This window comes from Monodon monoceros, unplaced genomic scaffold (assembly GCF_005190385.1).
Source record: "Monodon monoceros isolate NGI ecotype Baffin Bay Population unplaced genomic scaffold, NGI_Narwhal_1 Super_Scaffold_6, whole genome shotgun sequence".
NCBI lineage: Eukaryota > Metazoa > Chordata > Mammalia > Artiodactyla > Monodontidae > Monodon > Monodon monoceros.
Genome location: NW_021703783.1, coordinates 6,003,770 through 6,018,088, shown reverse-complemented (window position 1 = coordinate 6,018,088; position 14,319 = coordinate 6,003,770). Strand labels below are relative to the sequence as shown.

Genomic DNA, 14,319 nt, shown 5'->3' with positions numbered 1-14,319 from the left:
ACCTGTTCTCTCTCTCCCTCTCATTCTTCTGTCTCCAGTTCTCTCTCTCCCTTTGCCCTCTGGCTTCCAGATCTGGATGTGTGACTCAGGTTCTGCTTTGTCAACTCCGTGTCTCCCTCCTCCTTGCAGCCTGAAAGTTTCCTCTCAGTTCAGTCATTTCACTAGAAGACTTTTTTTAGAAAAGAAATCCTCTGGGCCATTATGCACATCTTACTGTGGTCGAGGCCAGCCATTTCCCCCTTATCTTACTGCTCTGTTTTCTCTGTTCCTTGTCTGTCTTCCTCCTAGTCTGCAGCCCCGTCCCCATCTGTGTCTGTCTGCCTGTCTCGGTGACGCTGGTGTTTCTGTTCCGTCTTGTAACTGTGTCTTCTCTCTGTCTGCCCGCCCTTCCCGCTGGTCCATGCTTCCCTCCCCTGCCGGCGCCCACGCCCTTCTCCTCATGCACCCGGCCTCGTCTCTGTAGTCTCTGCACTTGTCTCCCATTAAGGTCCCGTCCATGGGGGGGGCGGAAGCGGGAGCGCAAGGCTGCCGTCGAGGAGGACACCTCCCTGTCGGAGAGTGACGGGCCCTGCCACCCCGACGGGGACGAGGAGGAGAGCACGGCCCTCAGCATCAACGAGGAGATGCAGCGCATGCTGAACCAGCTGTGAGTCCCGCAGGCCCCTCGCCGCCCCGCCCCCGAGGCCGGAGCCCCGCCCAGCAGCCCCTCCCTGCCGCCCGCCCTGACGCCGGGGCTCCCTGTCTCTAGGAGGGAGTATGAGTTTGAGGACGACTGTGACAGCCTGACTTGGGAGGAGACCGAGGAGACCCTGCTGCTCTGGGAGGACTTCTCGGGCTATGCCCTGGCTGCCGCAGAGGCCCCGGGAGAGGTAACCGCCCTCCCGGCCGCAGGGCCCCGGCTCCTCCTCTCCGGGCGCCAGGCCGCCTCCTCCCCGCCCACCGTCCACGCCGTGCTGTGCTCTGTCTTCCCTTTGTGGCCACCCTCCGTCACCTGCTTCTCTCTGGTCCTTTGTCCTCGTCCCCTCTCTCTCCGGCTTCCTTTAACCTGACTCACTCTCTCCCTCGCCTTGCCCTGTGGTGCCCCGTCCCACCCCTCCCATCTGGCCTCCCCCTGCTTCCCTTTCCTCTCCAGCAGCCGGAAGACAGTTTGGAGAAGGTGATTAAAGATACTGAGTCCCTGTTCAAAACCCGGGAGAAAGAATATCAGGAAACCATTGACCAGATAGAGGTAAGGCCGTGCGCTGAAGCCGAGGGGCCCAGGTTCCCGGTGGGTCGCAGGTGCAATGGCCTCACCCCTGCGGGACCCCAGACACCAGGGCCTCCCCGTTTCTTCCTGACGGGGGCGGAGTGATCTCCCCACTGTAGCACCTCTGGTGCGTCCTTAAGACCTCAGGCTGGGGAGGGAGGCCGACAGATGTGGGTTCAAACCTCAGCTCTGTCACTTCCACTCTAACTTTTAACAGGCCTCTTCTCTCTGAGCCTGCTTCTTTATTTGTAAAGTGGGGTTCTTACTAATACCTCCCTCAGGGTTGTTTGAAGGTCAAGTGAAGTAAGGCCCAGGCAGAGCGTGGGGCAGCGTCTGTCTCGTCGTCAGCGCAGCATATGGTCGTTGCTTTATTATCATCGCTGTTGTTATTGTTAGTGCTGTGGTGAAGTCCACTCGGATGGACTTGAACTTTGCTGCTGTCGCGGCTCAACCTTTGAGCCAACGGGGAAATCTCCACGCTTATTCCCTAGCCTTGAGGAACCTTCTAGAGATGCGAGTGGAACTGGTGCTTTAACTTAAACTCTAGGCCTCTAGGGGCGGCGGGAGGGATTCGTGGCACCTGGGAGGAGGGCCTGTGGGACGAGGCTTGCGTGCGCGTGCGATTCTCGTGAGCCCTCCTGCCCGAGCGAGCGTGAGAGGGTCCTTTCCATGCACTCTTACTTGGGGATGAGGCTGGGGGCCTCTCTCCGAGCCCACTGCCCTCACAGCGGCAGTGGAAGCTGAGGAATTATTTTCCTACGTCCTCGTTCCCCCAGCGCACATTAGCCAGCCTTGCTCCTTTCAGCAAAACCTGCTTTCGTTTTTTTTTGCCCGGGCAGACAGGTGCTCACTTTTAAAGGCACTGCTGGGTACTTCCCTGGCAGTCACATGGTTAAGACTCCACACTTCCACTGCAGGGGGCGCGGGTTCGCCCCCAGTTCGCCCCCCCCCCCCCCGCAAGTCCCACATGCCATGTGGCCAAAAAAAAAAAAGAAAAGAAAGGCACAGCCAGCTGTGCGCCACTAGCTGAGGAGCTGGGAGGGGGAACTGCACTCCACTCTCCCGTTTACACCATCCCACTGTCCTCCTCCCTACGCCTAGAATGGCATGATGGGGGGTGCCAGTGGGGCGGACACGGTGGTGGCTGCAGGGTTGCTCCTGGACATCCAAATGGGACACCTGAGGTCCCTTCAACTCAGTGACCTTTGATCTCTCAGGGGCCCTGGGATGGAGGCAAGGACCATTTCCACCACTGGATGGTGAGACCAAGGCCCAGGTGGAGGGTGGGCGGGAATTCTTTCCCCCACCCCTTCCCCTCCATCTGCTCCCAGCCTCACCCCTCCGCCCTGCCCCGCTGCCAGCGTGCACGGGGTTTGCAGTGTGGCTTTTGGGGTCGTCTCCTTCCTGCAGCCCTGCTCTGAATGTGGCCGTCCTAGCCTCGTATTCTGCTGGAATATGTTTGGTTCGTTCCCTTGTTCCCTGCCCCGCTGAGCGATGGGCTCCAGAGCCCACCCCTCCTCTTTAATACCGGGGGGCTCTCCTGAGGTGTAGGGATTGGGCTGTAGGTGGCAGCCAGTCTGGACAAGAGCTGGCGGCGCCGTATTTCCCTCCTGGACTGAACAGTCAGTGCGTCCTGCCCCTGCATGTGCTCTTGCTGCTGGGCCCTGGCTGGGATCCCAGCTCTGGAACCAAGGCTGTCGTTCGAGCCGCGCTCACTAGGGCTTCTGATCCACCCGGGCTGCCGTCTCTGTGTCTGGCTCTGTGACTATTTTCTTTTCTCTCCGAGTTTCCCATCCTCTCTGCCCAGTTGAGACCGTTCACAGGTGGCTTCCTGCCCTTTCTCTTTGCTCTCAAGCAGTCAAGCACGTCACCTCTGAGCAGTTTCTCTGCCTCCCCTTGTGCCCAGAACAGATAGAGGCAGCACACTGTCTGTGGCCAGATCTTTCACCGCCTCTGCGCCTGGCTCTCAGCTCTACCTCGGAGCCTGTGGCGCAGAGGCAGGGTCTGGGAGGGAGACTGCGTGCCCTCGACTCTGGGCCACACATCATGTCACGCATGACGTGTCTTGAGTCGGGCTACGTCTCAGAGCCCGTCGGACATTCAGCGAGGCAGGCAGTCCTTCCGTTCATCTCTGAAAAGGACTTACAAGTGAGAAAAGCAATGAGAGAAAATAGGTGGTAAGAGAGCAGAGTGCCTTTCAACAGGGCCCAGCCGGCCTCTGGGCCATGAGTCTCGTAGACGCTGCTTGAAGTTAACTAATGACTCTGCCGTCGAGGTGTGGGGTGTGCACGCAGGGATGAGTAGGCCCCGTGGCCAGCCCTGCCAGGAGCTCCCAGCTTGCAGAGGGGGACAGGCTGGGGGGACAGCGCTGTGTGGGGAGTGAGGACTGGAGCAGGCCCCGGGGGGGCCCCGGGAAGGGGCAAGGTCATCCCCACGTGCCGCCCGCGCACTCAGGAACATCCCTTCCTCACGGCTCTCGTTGGGAGTCTGTTCCGAGAATGCAGGCCCAGAGCAGATCCCTTAGTGAAAGCCTCTGTGGGAGGGACTCCCGGGGAAACTAGAAGGAATGATGGGGTATCAGGCACCTTCTGCCTTGAGCTGGTTTAGTTTAAAATCTGAGTCCGTCACTTCCACTACGGCTGCCTGTGCCCCCGCCCGGGGTGCTTGGCAGGTTAGCCTCCCGGGGGTGGGGGACAGGCCCTGCTGACCCGGCGGCCCTGCCCTGCCCCCGCCACAGCTGGAGCTGGCCACGGCCAAGAACGACATGAACCGGCACCTGCACGAGTACATGGAGATGTGTAGCATGAAGCGGGGCCTGGACGTGCAGATGGAGACCTGCCGCCGGCTCATCACCCAGTCCGGGGACCGGTAAGGGCCCCCCCGCCCCCCCGCCCTGGGCACAGGCGGGGAGGGGACAGTACCCGGCGCCCCTCACTGGGGAGCCCTGAGACCCTCTGGCAGTGACTCAGGCCCATCTTGCCGTGGGGCTGCCCGTTGGAGGTCGCCTGGTCTGCTCGCCCCAGCCCGGCAGCTCCCTCCCCCTCGGCGGTTGTCCATCCGTGGCTGGACTGCCGAAACCTCCCGATGCCGCTGACTCTGGCGGTTCCCCTGGTTAGAAAGGCAGCTAAAAACTGACAGGGAGCACAAGGGGCAGATTTTTATCTAAAGTCAGCGCCACAATTTGTGCCTTTGACCCTGCGTAAGTTTTTAAAAATCGCAAAACTACTTCATAGCCGTGAAGCTGGGGCCACAGAGCCGGTGCCCTCCGGCTCCCGCGGCGTCTCGTACTGTGACCTCAGATACTTCTGAACTCAGCCTCTCCGAGTCCCCAAGTTAAAGTGGGGACCGTTTCTTACCCCCTTCCCCCCTCCCTTGCCCTGCATCCGCCCTTGCCCTGTGGTCCTCCTGCCCTGCCTGAGATGCTGCCTGCCAGGGGATCAGGCCAGGGGTGGCGGGCGTGCCAGCCTTGTCAGGACTCCTCCCGCCCCGAGGTTACAGCTGACCCGCCCCGAGGTTACAGCTGACGCTCTTTTCTAGAAAGTCTCCTGCTTTCACTGCGGCCCCGCTTAGCGACCTGCCGCCCCCGCCGCCACCAAGCGAGGCTGAGGACTCTGATCGCGATGTCTCATCCGACGGCGCCGTGAGATAGGGGCCTCCTCGGCCCGCTGGGACTCACCGAGGCAGGGGGCTGGGTGGTTCCCAGAAGGGAACGCGTTTGTCCTGCAGCACCGAGCCTGGCCCCGGCCACGGGGCGCTCCTCCCCAGCCTCCCCCCTTGGTCCTTGGCCTCTCTAGGGGTCTGGGGTGTCTGGAGCGAGGCTTGGCCTGCCCTTCCCGGGCGACCCCCTGCACAGCCGGCTCTCCTGCCTTCATGCGTGGGTGAATGCTACCTTCCCATCTTTAAAATGCTGCCGGAGCGCTCGGGGCCCCTCCCCTCTCCACTGAGTAAGGAACGTGATGGATTGTCCTTCCTGCCGTCCCTGTGGCCTCGAGCCAGCTGGCTGTCTTGATTCTGTGCTGGTGGGATTAGGCTGGACGTTCTGTGGCTCGTGCACCAGAGAGGGCTTCCCTCCGTGTCACAAGCGGAGGGAACGGGCCTGGGCAGGGCGCTCTGTCCTCCCTGTTGTCCGAGCGCTCACGGCCGGCTGCCGGTCGACAGCAGTGATGTGGCTGTGAGCCTTCCCTGGTGGAAGTGCCACGCGTTACAGGGGCCTTAGTGCGTCCAGTGTCAGTATCGTGGAGGGAGACAGAAGCCCCTGCTTGTTTCCCAGTCACCACCCGCTGACAGAAAGGTGAAGCTGTGTGTGTGTGGGGGGGCGCGTGTGTGCACACGAGCGTGTACGGGCGCATGTGCCCTCAGGGTCTCAGCTTCTTCAAGAGTCAGCTGCAGGTGTGCCTCCTCCGTGTCCGTCACAACGCTGAGACCAACCGGCTGAGTGAGATGTCCTGGACTCGGAAAAGCTTGGTGAACTGGGGCTACGAGACCGAGGGTCCCTTGTCGTTGCCGCCCGAGGCGGGCTGGGCTGAGCTGATGTTTGTGTGGAATCTAGTAATAATGAACCTGGTGACTATTTACTGAGCACGTCTGTGTCACTGTTTCCAGCACTTTCTGGTCTGGTGGTGGTCATACAGTCCTCTGCGAGGAGTGCGCTAGTTATCACTTTAAAAACATGCAGGTGCAAGGCAGGTGCGGAGGTTGTAAGTAACCTGCCCAAAGTAACGGTGCCTCGAGCGGCACGGCCACGGCCTCAGCCCTGGTTGCTGGCACCAGCTCTGTGCTTCTACCGCTAAACCCACGTGCATCCACAGGTGACAGATGACATGGGAGCAAAGCCATCCCCGCCCTTCCCATGGACCAGCCTACTGTAACCCCTCCGGTGACACTAGGGCACCCACCCAGCTGCACTGCCGGTGATCACCGGGGCACTGAGACTTGAAGAGCTGGGGTCTGCACCCGGCAGGCTGGCCACGCTCCATGGTGCTGCAGAGGTCAGCCAACTGGCCAGAGGCCAGGCGGACTCTGCCCTGACTTCCTGTGCCAGTGTCACCCTCGGGGAGCTGCAGACAGGATGGCATCTGGATACGTGGAGCCAGGCCATTCCTGGGCTCGGCCACAGCCATCTGGAGCACAGCGAGTCCCCGTGGCACCCGAAGGCCTCAGAGAGGAATCAAGGTGACCTGTGGACACGTGGCTCTTCAGGGGAGCAGTGTCCGCCCTGGGGCGGGGCTCCTGCCTGGTTGGGTGATCTCAGCAAGATGTAGTTCTCCTTGGCCCCAGCCCGGCTCCCATCCCCTTTATCCTAGACCCTGGAGCAAGACAAAACAGTCGCCTGGGTGCAGTGTACTTTATTGATGGTACACGACAAGGTAGGGCTCCCTAAGCCCCTCCTCCTCCCCTTTGTCAGGGGGTCTGGGATGGAAACCGCATGGAGGTCGGGAGATTCTCGAGTGTGTTTGTTGGAGGACGGAGTTGGGGCAAGGACTCCCCAGCAGCGGAGGACCTCTCTCTTCCTCTTGTGCTCCTGCTGGGGCTGGTGGTCCAGGGACTCTTACTCCTTAGAGGCCATGTGGACCATGAGGTCCACCACCCTGTTGCTGTAGCCAAATTCATTGTCGTACCTGGAAGAAGAGGGAGTTAAGGGTTGTTTTCCCGAGTCGGCCACCAGGGGGCAGCAGACTCAGTCCCACTCTGGCGCACCAACTCCCACACCCCAGCCACACACCAGGAAATGAGCTTGACAAAGTGGTCGTTGAGGGCGATGCCAGCCCCAGCATCGAAGGTAGAAGAGTGGGTGTCACTGTTGAAGTCACAGGAGACAACCTAGGGAGGGAGAGGGCCAAGAATAGAACCCAGTCTTGCTCACCGGGGCCACGTGGACACCAAGTTCCCTGAGCCGTCAGTACCTGGTCCTCAGTGTAGCCAAGGATGCCCTTGAGGGGGCCGTCCGACGCTTGCTTCACCACCTTCTTGATGTCCTCGTATTTGGCCTGAGGAGGTAAAGACAGGCGGTTATTCAAGCTCCAGTCTTGCAAGCCCCAGCCCACCAAAGCTGCTCCAGCTGGAGCTTACAGGTTTCTCCAGGCGGCAGGTCAGATCCACGACAGACACGTTGGGGGTGGGGACGCGGAAAGCCATGCCAGTGAGCTTCCTGTAGACACAAGGAAGCAGAGTCAGCCCCAGGCATCCCGGATCCCCGGGTCCCCAGGGCAGAAAAGCAGCAACGAGTCTCACCCGTTCAGCTCAGGGATGACCTTGCCCACAGCCTTGGCAGCGCCAGTAGAAGCAGGGATGATGTTCTGGGCAGCGCCTCGGCCATCACGCCACAGCTTCCCAGAGGGGCCATCCACGGTCTTCTGGGTGGCAGTGATGGCATGGACCGTCGTCTGGAGACAGGAGGGGGCGTGAAGGCCCTGCCTAGTGCTCACCACGCCACCCCCTCCCCCCTCCCTCCTACCGGGGGGAAGAAGTAAGTGACCTGAGCAGATCCCTTGGAACCCCGGATGCCCCTCAGCCCCACAGCCCAGGGCCATGCTCTGGGAGGGAGAAGGGTCCCACCCTGGGTGTGGACTGAATGTGCCCTGGCAAGCCCCGCATCACTCATACCATGAGTCCCTCCACGATGCCGAAGTGGTCATGGATGACCTTGGCCAGGGGGGCCAAGCAGTTGGTGGTGCAGGAGGCATTGCTGGAAAGAGGGAGGCAGGTCAGGGGCACGCCCATCGCGTAACACGCAGCGCGATCTGCCCACTTCTCCACATGCTCACCTGACGATCTTGAGGTGGTTGTCATACTTCTCATGGTTCACGCCCATGACGAACATGGGGGCATCGGCGGAAGGGGCAGAGATGATGACCCTCTTGGCTCCACCCTTCAAGTGAGCCTGCAGCAGAGGAGCACTTACAAACCCAGGCTCCCCCTTCCCGGCCTAGGTCCGCCCCACCCAATCTTCCTGTCACACCAAAGCCCAGGGTCAGTTCCCCTCCTCTCCCACCTCCCTGCGGCTCACCCCGGCCTTCTCCATGGTGGTGAAGACGCCGGTGGACTCCACCACATACTCAGCACCAGCATCACCCCATTTGATGTTGGCGGGATCTCGCCTACAAGGGAAGACAGGACAAAGCTCAGGGCCATGGGCTGCCACGGACCCAAGGAGGTCACCCCATTCCAGTACCTCCTCCAAGGCAAATTTCTTCCTGTTCCGTCTCCCACACTTACTCCTGGAAGATGGTGATGGCCTTTCCATTGATGACAAGCTTCCCGTTCTCAGCCTTGACTGTGCCATGGAACTTGCCATGGGTGGAATCATACTGGAACATGTAGACCTGGGGGGACGAGGGAGGGCATCAAGGGGCTGTGCCTCAAGGCTCTGCTCCCCGCCACCGGCACGGGTGGCACTCACCATGTAGTGAAGGTCAATGAAGGGGTCATTGATGGCGACAATGTCCACTTTGCCAGAGTTAAAAGCAGCCCTGGTGACCAGGCGCCCAATACGGCCAAATCTGAGGGGGACAACAGGTGAGAAGGCATGAGAAGGGAGGAGAGAGTCCTCCTGGGTATGCAAGCAGCCCCAGGCCCACTCACCCTCTTTCAGAGGGAAGAGGATGCCACTTTGCTACCACCAGAAAAGTCCCAGGAGAGCTCACTTCACCTTCCTAAGCAACTCTGCCAGGCCAGCCTGGCTTCCCAGCACGGCCACAAGGTGAAGGCTCACATCCTGCCCAAGAGGTGATTAGGCTCAAAGACTTGCCCACCCATCTGAAATCTGTTGAGGAGCGACAGGGTGGTGCGCTGCTGCTGCCACCTACAGTCTGGGCACGTGGCAGGCACATGGCACTCATCTGACTGTAAATGCTTGTTCCTGCCTGGCCCAGCTTCGGGCTACACCCTCTAGAGAGCAAAGACTTGTACACTCAGCATCACCAAGCTCAAAGGGCAAGAGCAAAGGTCAGAAGTGAACTGGCCTGGGGAAACCCACCCCTTCCCCAAGTCCCTCCTACAAAAGGGAAAGAGATAGGGAAAAGGAATGGTTTCTCAACCCCTAATCCCAGCACTCTGATTTGCTTAGTACCTGTCCTTCCTAGCTCTTCCCCAAAAACCAGGAGTGGGAGCAACAGACGTTTGGGTGTGGGGAGGGCAGGGGGAGGAGGTGGAAAAGAGCAGAAGCCCAGGACCCCAGCTGCAGAAAGGTCAGGCAGCTATATTTAACCCCAGCTTAGGGTGGAGTGGGGATCTGGTTTCTGGAAGACGGGATGGGGAGAAGGGCAGGATGCCTGAGGCTCACAGACACCTAATCCCTCCTGGTGACCTTTACAGCCTGGCCCTGAGGGTTGGGTCCCCTCTACGCATGGATGGAAGAAATAAGCTTCGAGGAGAGCCGCTGTGAAGACAGGGGCTGCAGCTCCGGGAGCCATTTTGTGGTGGAAAATTTCTAAGTACCCATGACTCAGCTCCCCCAGCATGGCACCAAGCCACGGCTACCACACCTCTACGGAAAAAGGAAAGGAAAAAAAACCCCAAAACAACACAAGACCACCCCCATAAACCCACGTTTTTGATTCATCAGATAACCATCTAGGAAAAGCGTCCTATCATCCCTGGGGGGAAATGTGGCTAGCGATTTAAGGGATGGTCAGAGTTGAGGTCTAGTTGAACAAGAACGGGAAAGCCTGGCCTCACCTGGCTTAAGGGATAAAGGCGACTCCACCCCACGAGACAGGGGTAGGAGGATTAGTTATAGGCAAGGAAAGAGGAAGGCTGAAGGGCTAAGGAAGGTTTCCTAACGGGCGGTTCATTCATTTCCTTCCTAGTTGCAACATGGCGGCTGGTTACCGCAGATGACCAACACCCACCCCCCTCCGCCCCCAGCTGGTTCTGCGCGCAGCTGTGCCTCCTGCATCCCGGGGCTGCGCCCGGCCGGGGGCACGGGCTGCAGGTGGGGGACCGGCTCCTCCCCAGCACGTGACCGCGAAGGGCGCGAAATGAAAGAAAGGGCCCTAGCTGGAAGATTAGAGGATGGGTCCACATCAAGAATCGGAGACTCCTGTGTATCTGCCGCAGGCGGAGTGGAAGGCTCCGCAGAGGCGGAGTTAACAGGAGGCGCAACAGCCGGGGATGGGGAACACGAGGCCTTGCGAGGGCCTCCTCCAGGTCTGAGCACCGACCTTGAGCTCTCCTTGGGGGGCGGGGTACGACCACCCCCATCCACGTCCCCCACGCGCTGGCAGAGACCCGGTAGGGCAAGACCCACAGACGCAATTTGGTGGGGAGCGCAGGACTTACTGCCCCACCCCGCGCCACCCCGCAACTCACCCGTTCACTCCGACCTTCACCATCTTGTCTCCGGGACGCAGCTGCAGGCAGAGGGAGGTGAGCATTAGAGCGCGGGGCGAAGCGGTAGGAGTCCGGCGCTGCCCTCCCCGCCCCTCCCCCAGGCCTCCATCCCGGACCTGCGCTTCCGCACGTCCGTCCTCCCGCCCCTGCAACGCGGGGGCCCCGCGACCCGGACCCCGGCCTCCTCAGCCGCACCCCCGGCCCGCGCACGCCCCTTGTCCCTTTCGGGGCCGTCCCCGAGCCCTTTGTGGATCCTCTCCGCCAGGCTTTACCTGGCACTGCACACAAGACACGGCTGCCTGTCGAACGGGTAGGAGCAGAGAGCGCAGGCGAGGGCTGCAGCCGGAATTTATAGGGCAGGGGGAGGGGCGGGGGCGTGGTGACGCAGGCCCGCCTAGCCCAGTCCCAGCCCCCGGGTGCGGAGGCATGAGCTACGTGCGCCCGTAAAGTCGCGAGTAGTCGGCCCTCCGCTTCTTTTGGACCAGCCTGGGTCTTCAAATGTGCAGGCACCGCGCGTGTGGGCTGAGGGAGAGGGGGAGGGGAGGGGACCGAGACTGGCCCAAAGGAGGAGGGGACCGGTAATGGTGCTTGGCGGGGATTGGGGGCGGGGGGGTTACTGCGGGATTCTGTGGACTCGGGGCCGTGGGCCCTGGTGAGAACTGAGGGATGCTGCACGGATGAAACGGGAGAACTTGGGGAGCCGGTTAGATAGGGAATTGGACCCGGAGCCAGGGACGGCTCGCGGCTGCAGGGTCCCCCTTCCTCCTCCTCCCCGCCCCCGCTCCCCTACTTTCAAAGGCTGAGAGGCGGGAAGGCTGAGGAACTTCTCGAGGCTCTTCGGTAGTGACACAGGAACAGCAGAGGAAAAGGCTCGGGAGGGGCCTCCCGCAGGACCCTGCCCAGTCCCCCTTCCCCCTCCCCCTCCCGCCCCCCACCTCCTCCCTGCCAACGGCCCGGATTCTGGGCCGGGGGCCGGGGCTGGGCCCTGGGCTGTGGGGGCCTGGAGAGGAAGGAGGCTCCGGAGGAGGCGTGAGGGGGAGGGGTCTGCACTGAAGGTCACGATGTCCTGCGGCGCAGGCAGCCTGGAGACATGAGAATCGGGGCAGACAAACCAGGCCCTGTGCGCACCAGCTGCTCTCCCCTAGGCCCGGGCTGGGGCCCCGGGGCGGGATAGCATCGCTGCTGGGGGCTGGCCCGGTAGAGGGCCGGAGGCCTCCCACAAATTCTCTCCTGGGAAGCCTGAGGGCTGTGCCGCCCGGGCTGGGAGACAATGCCTCTTTCACCCTGTCCAGCCCGTCCAGCCCTGGGCCGAGAGCAGGACGCTAGGGCGGAAGTCCCTCCCCATCCTGGGACGTGCAGGCCAGCCCTGCAGCCAGGGCCTCCCCTTCACTGGCTGCGTCCAGGGGATGTTGGGGGCAGGGTGAGGAGTCCAGAAGAGGGAAAATATTGGGAGGTCTTGGGCACATGGTGGGAACAGGCCCCCAGCCCCTTCCCACACGTGATGTGGAGGAAGGGATCCATTCTTCTCCAAGACCCGTCAGTCAGAAGCTGGCACTGTGCTGGGTTTGTAAGCTGAGGATGGAGGAAGGGCTGGTTCTGAGGACTTGAAGGGTTGAGGATTTAGAGGGGGGTGGGGTGGGATGGACATTGCCCATCAGCAGGTGCTGGGGGACAGAATTGGGGCCTCTTTGCTGGCCCAGCGTAACCTGAGACCAGCCCCCTTTTCCAGCTGAAAAGCCTGTGGCTAAGTTTAGCCCCCGCACGGTGACAACCTTTGCTTAAAAGGCAGAGAGCACTGCCCTGCACCCCGACTCCAGCCCGTCCCTTGCCTTTCTGGGACTGCCCTCCCTCTTGGGGCCCCAGACCCAAGGCTGGCTGTGGCTGGCAGCCATCTGCATGGCCCATGGCCAGACTTCTGCAGGAGCAGGAAGAGCAGGGCCACGGGGCAGCTAATGGTGGGGGAGGCGGGAAGCGCCGCACTGAGGGGTCTGCTGGGTAAGTGGAGGGGAGACGCCGCCTCCTCAGGCTCCACCAGGACGGCAGCGCCTTCCCTGACAAGGGCCTTAGGAGCCCCTCCACCCTCCTGTGCTACCCAAAGCACGTCCCCCTTTGCCGCGTGCTTGTCATTTCTCATTACTGTCCTTTGCTGAAAAGGGAGCTCAGTGCTCCGAGAGCACAACTGACTGACGCAGCAGTGCCGTTGTCATGACAGCAAAGACACCACTGTAGCCATGACAGCAGCCTCACTGCCTCCAGTTCAGGTGATTCAGCAGAGAGGAACTGGGGAGTAGGAGGGGGTGGACGGGGCCTGCATCTGAGGGGCTGACTTGCTGCAGACCCTGTAACGTGGTGAGGAATCCCTGGTAGACAGTCCCCAGAGACACTGTCTAGAGCTGACGGGGAATCATGACCCGATCTCCCATCAGCCTCCCAGGGCAGTCACCTGTCTTTAGAGATGGGGTCGGGGCACGAGTCGGGGTGAGGGCAGGACAGAAGCCAGCCCTTGCTGGAGAGGAGGGTCTCTCAACTTCAGCCTCACGGACGTTTTGGGCCGGAGCATTTTCTGTGGCGGGATCTGTCCTGTGCATTGTAGGATATTTAGCAACACCCCTGGCCTCAGCCCCCTAGCTGCTGGTAGCACCCCTCCCCGCTGGGCTGTGACCACAAAAATAGTCTCTGGATGTTGCCAACTGTCCCCTGCAGGGCACAATTGCCCCCAGATTGAGAAGTGCGGATCTGGAGTCTAGACGCTGCCTAATTCTGCACAGCGGAGCAATCCTGCCACGCGTGCAGGGTGGGGAGGTCGAGAGGGAAAGATGAGGCACTGAGGGGGCGTGAAACTCAGCAGATGCTGGACGGGCCCCAGACTCCTGGGCTCATCGTCTTCTGGATCAATAACCCTCTATCTGCTGCCTGCCTCTGGGCTAACGAGAAAGGTGAAACAAAGACGAGCTTAGGAAAAACCTCTAAAAGTATATAAAAACATTTATTCATTGGAAAACTAGGAAACTGGCAAATGTATATTCCAAGGAAAGCAGCTCAACTCGGTTCAGATAGACTAGTTTAAGAGCAAAGCCGTCTGTTGTAAAGACCATTTATGCATTAAAAAAACAAGGAGACAGGCAAACAAGTATTTTACAAGGGGAATGGAATTCAAGGCCACTCCACAAGACACCAGCACAGCAGGGTTGGGAACAGGCAAGGCTGCCCCTAGGACCTGTGCCTGTGAGCAGATGCTCGGCGGATGGGGGTGGTTTTCTTGGGTGTCTCATCTTCTGTCATCTCTGCTGACGGTTCTATTCAAAGAATTGAGGGAATAAGAAAAAGCTGAGTCACAAAGATGGTGAAACACAGGTCTCAGAGAACAAATGGGACAGTCCCAGACCACACTGCACAGGGAGGAAGAGGACCTTGGGGGCAGGGGGCCTACGCAGCAGGACCCCATCAAAGCCAGCCTCCCCCCCCCCCCCCCCCCGCCCCCCGAGCTGTGCATCTTCTGGGCTGGGTGTGGAAGGAAGCACCGTACCTTCCTCGCTGGACTCATCACTTGAGAAGACGATTCTGAGTTTCTTTCTTGAAACTTGCCGCTGGGTGTCTGGATGCCATCGGGTAGTACGGCGGGGCTCTGGTGTGACAAAGTCACTGTGTGACGCTGCAGAAGCCAGACGCCGGTGTCTAGAGACTAGAAAAGGCAGAGGCATGAGTCCAAAAAGGAAAGACAAAAGGAACCTCTATCTGAGAGG

General features: G+C 60.6%; 3 protein-coding genes across 3 annotated transcripts in view; 1 reads left to right on the top strand and 2 right to left on the bottom strand.

The window, feature by feature from the left end:
• IFFO1 (intermediate filament family orphan 1) overlaps positions 1-5,824 on the top strand; it is a 12,348-nt gene extending 6,524 nt beyond the window's left edge. Inside the window, 6 exon segments of the mRNA XM_029204839.1 lie at positions 488-499; positions 501-646; positions 749-869; positions 1,136-1,228; positions 3,984-4,114; positions 4,784-5,824. Of these exon segments, the coding sequence (XP_029060672.1) occupies positions 488-499; positions 501-646; positions 749-869; positions 1,136-1,228; positions 3,984-4,114; positions 4,784-4,895 (615 nt within the window). The 3' untranslated portion in view covers positions 4,896-5,824.
• A 751-nt stretch (positions 5,825-6,575) lies between these two features.
• On the bottom strand, positions 6,576-10,885 carry GAPDH (glyceraldehyde-3-phosphate dehydrogenase). The gene is made up of 12 exons (XM_029204840.1): positions 10,849-10,885; positions 10,556-10,596; positions 8,646-8,745; positions 8,462-8,568; positions 8,253-8,343; positions 8,011-8,126; positions 7,850-7,931; positions 7,478-7,629; positions 7,316-7,394; positions 7,150-7,233; positions 6,969-7,066; positions 6,576-6,864 (listed from the first exon to the last, which is right to left on the bottom strand). Exons 2-12 carry the CDS (start codon positions 10,576-10,578, stop codon positions 6,795-6,797), a joined length of 1,002 nt encoding a protein of 333 aa, XP_029060673.1. The 5' UTR covers positions 10,579-10,596; positions 10,849-10,885; the 3' UTR covers positions 6,576-6,794.
• Positions 10,886-13,543: 2,658 nt separating this feature from the next.
• The window catches only part of NCAPD2 (non-SMC condensin I complex subunit D2), a 28,337-nt gene continuing 27,561 nt past the window's right edge, over positions 13,544-14,319 (bottom strand). Inside the window, exons 31-32 of the mRNA XM_029206154.1 lie at positions 14,103-14,258; positions 13,544-13,872 (exon numbers count right to left, since the gene is read on the bottom strand). Of these exons, the coding sequence (XP_029061987.1) occupies positions 13,787-13,872; positions 14,103-14,258 (242 nt within the window). The 3' untranslated portion in view covers positions 13,544-13,786. The remainder of the gene's footprint in view (positions 13,873-14,102; positions 14,259-14,319) is intronic.

Coding starts and splice junctions, on each gene's coding strand:
- GAPDH (XM_029204840.1), bottom strand. CDS start 10,578: ATGGTGAAGGTCGGAGTGAACGG. Junction 8,344..8,461: donor GCCATCACCATCTTCCAGGA/GTAAGTGTGGGA, acceptor CTTCCCTTGTAG/GCGAGATCCCGCCAACATCA. Junction 7,395..7,477: donor GTCATCCCTGAGCTGAACGG/GTGAGACTCGTT, acceptor TTGTGTCTACAG/GAAGCTCACTGGCATGGCTT.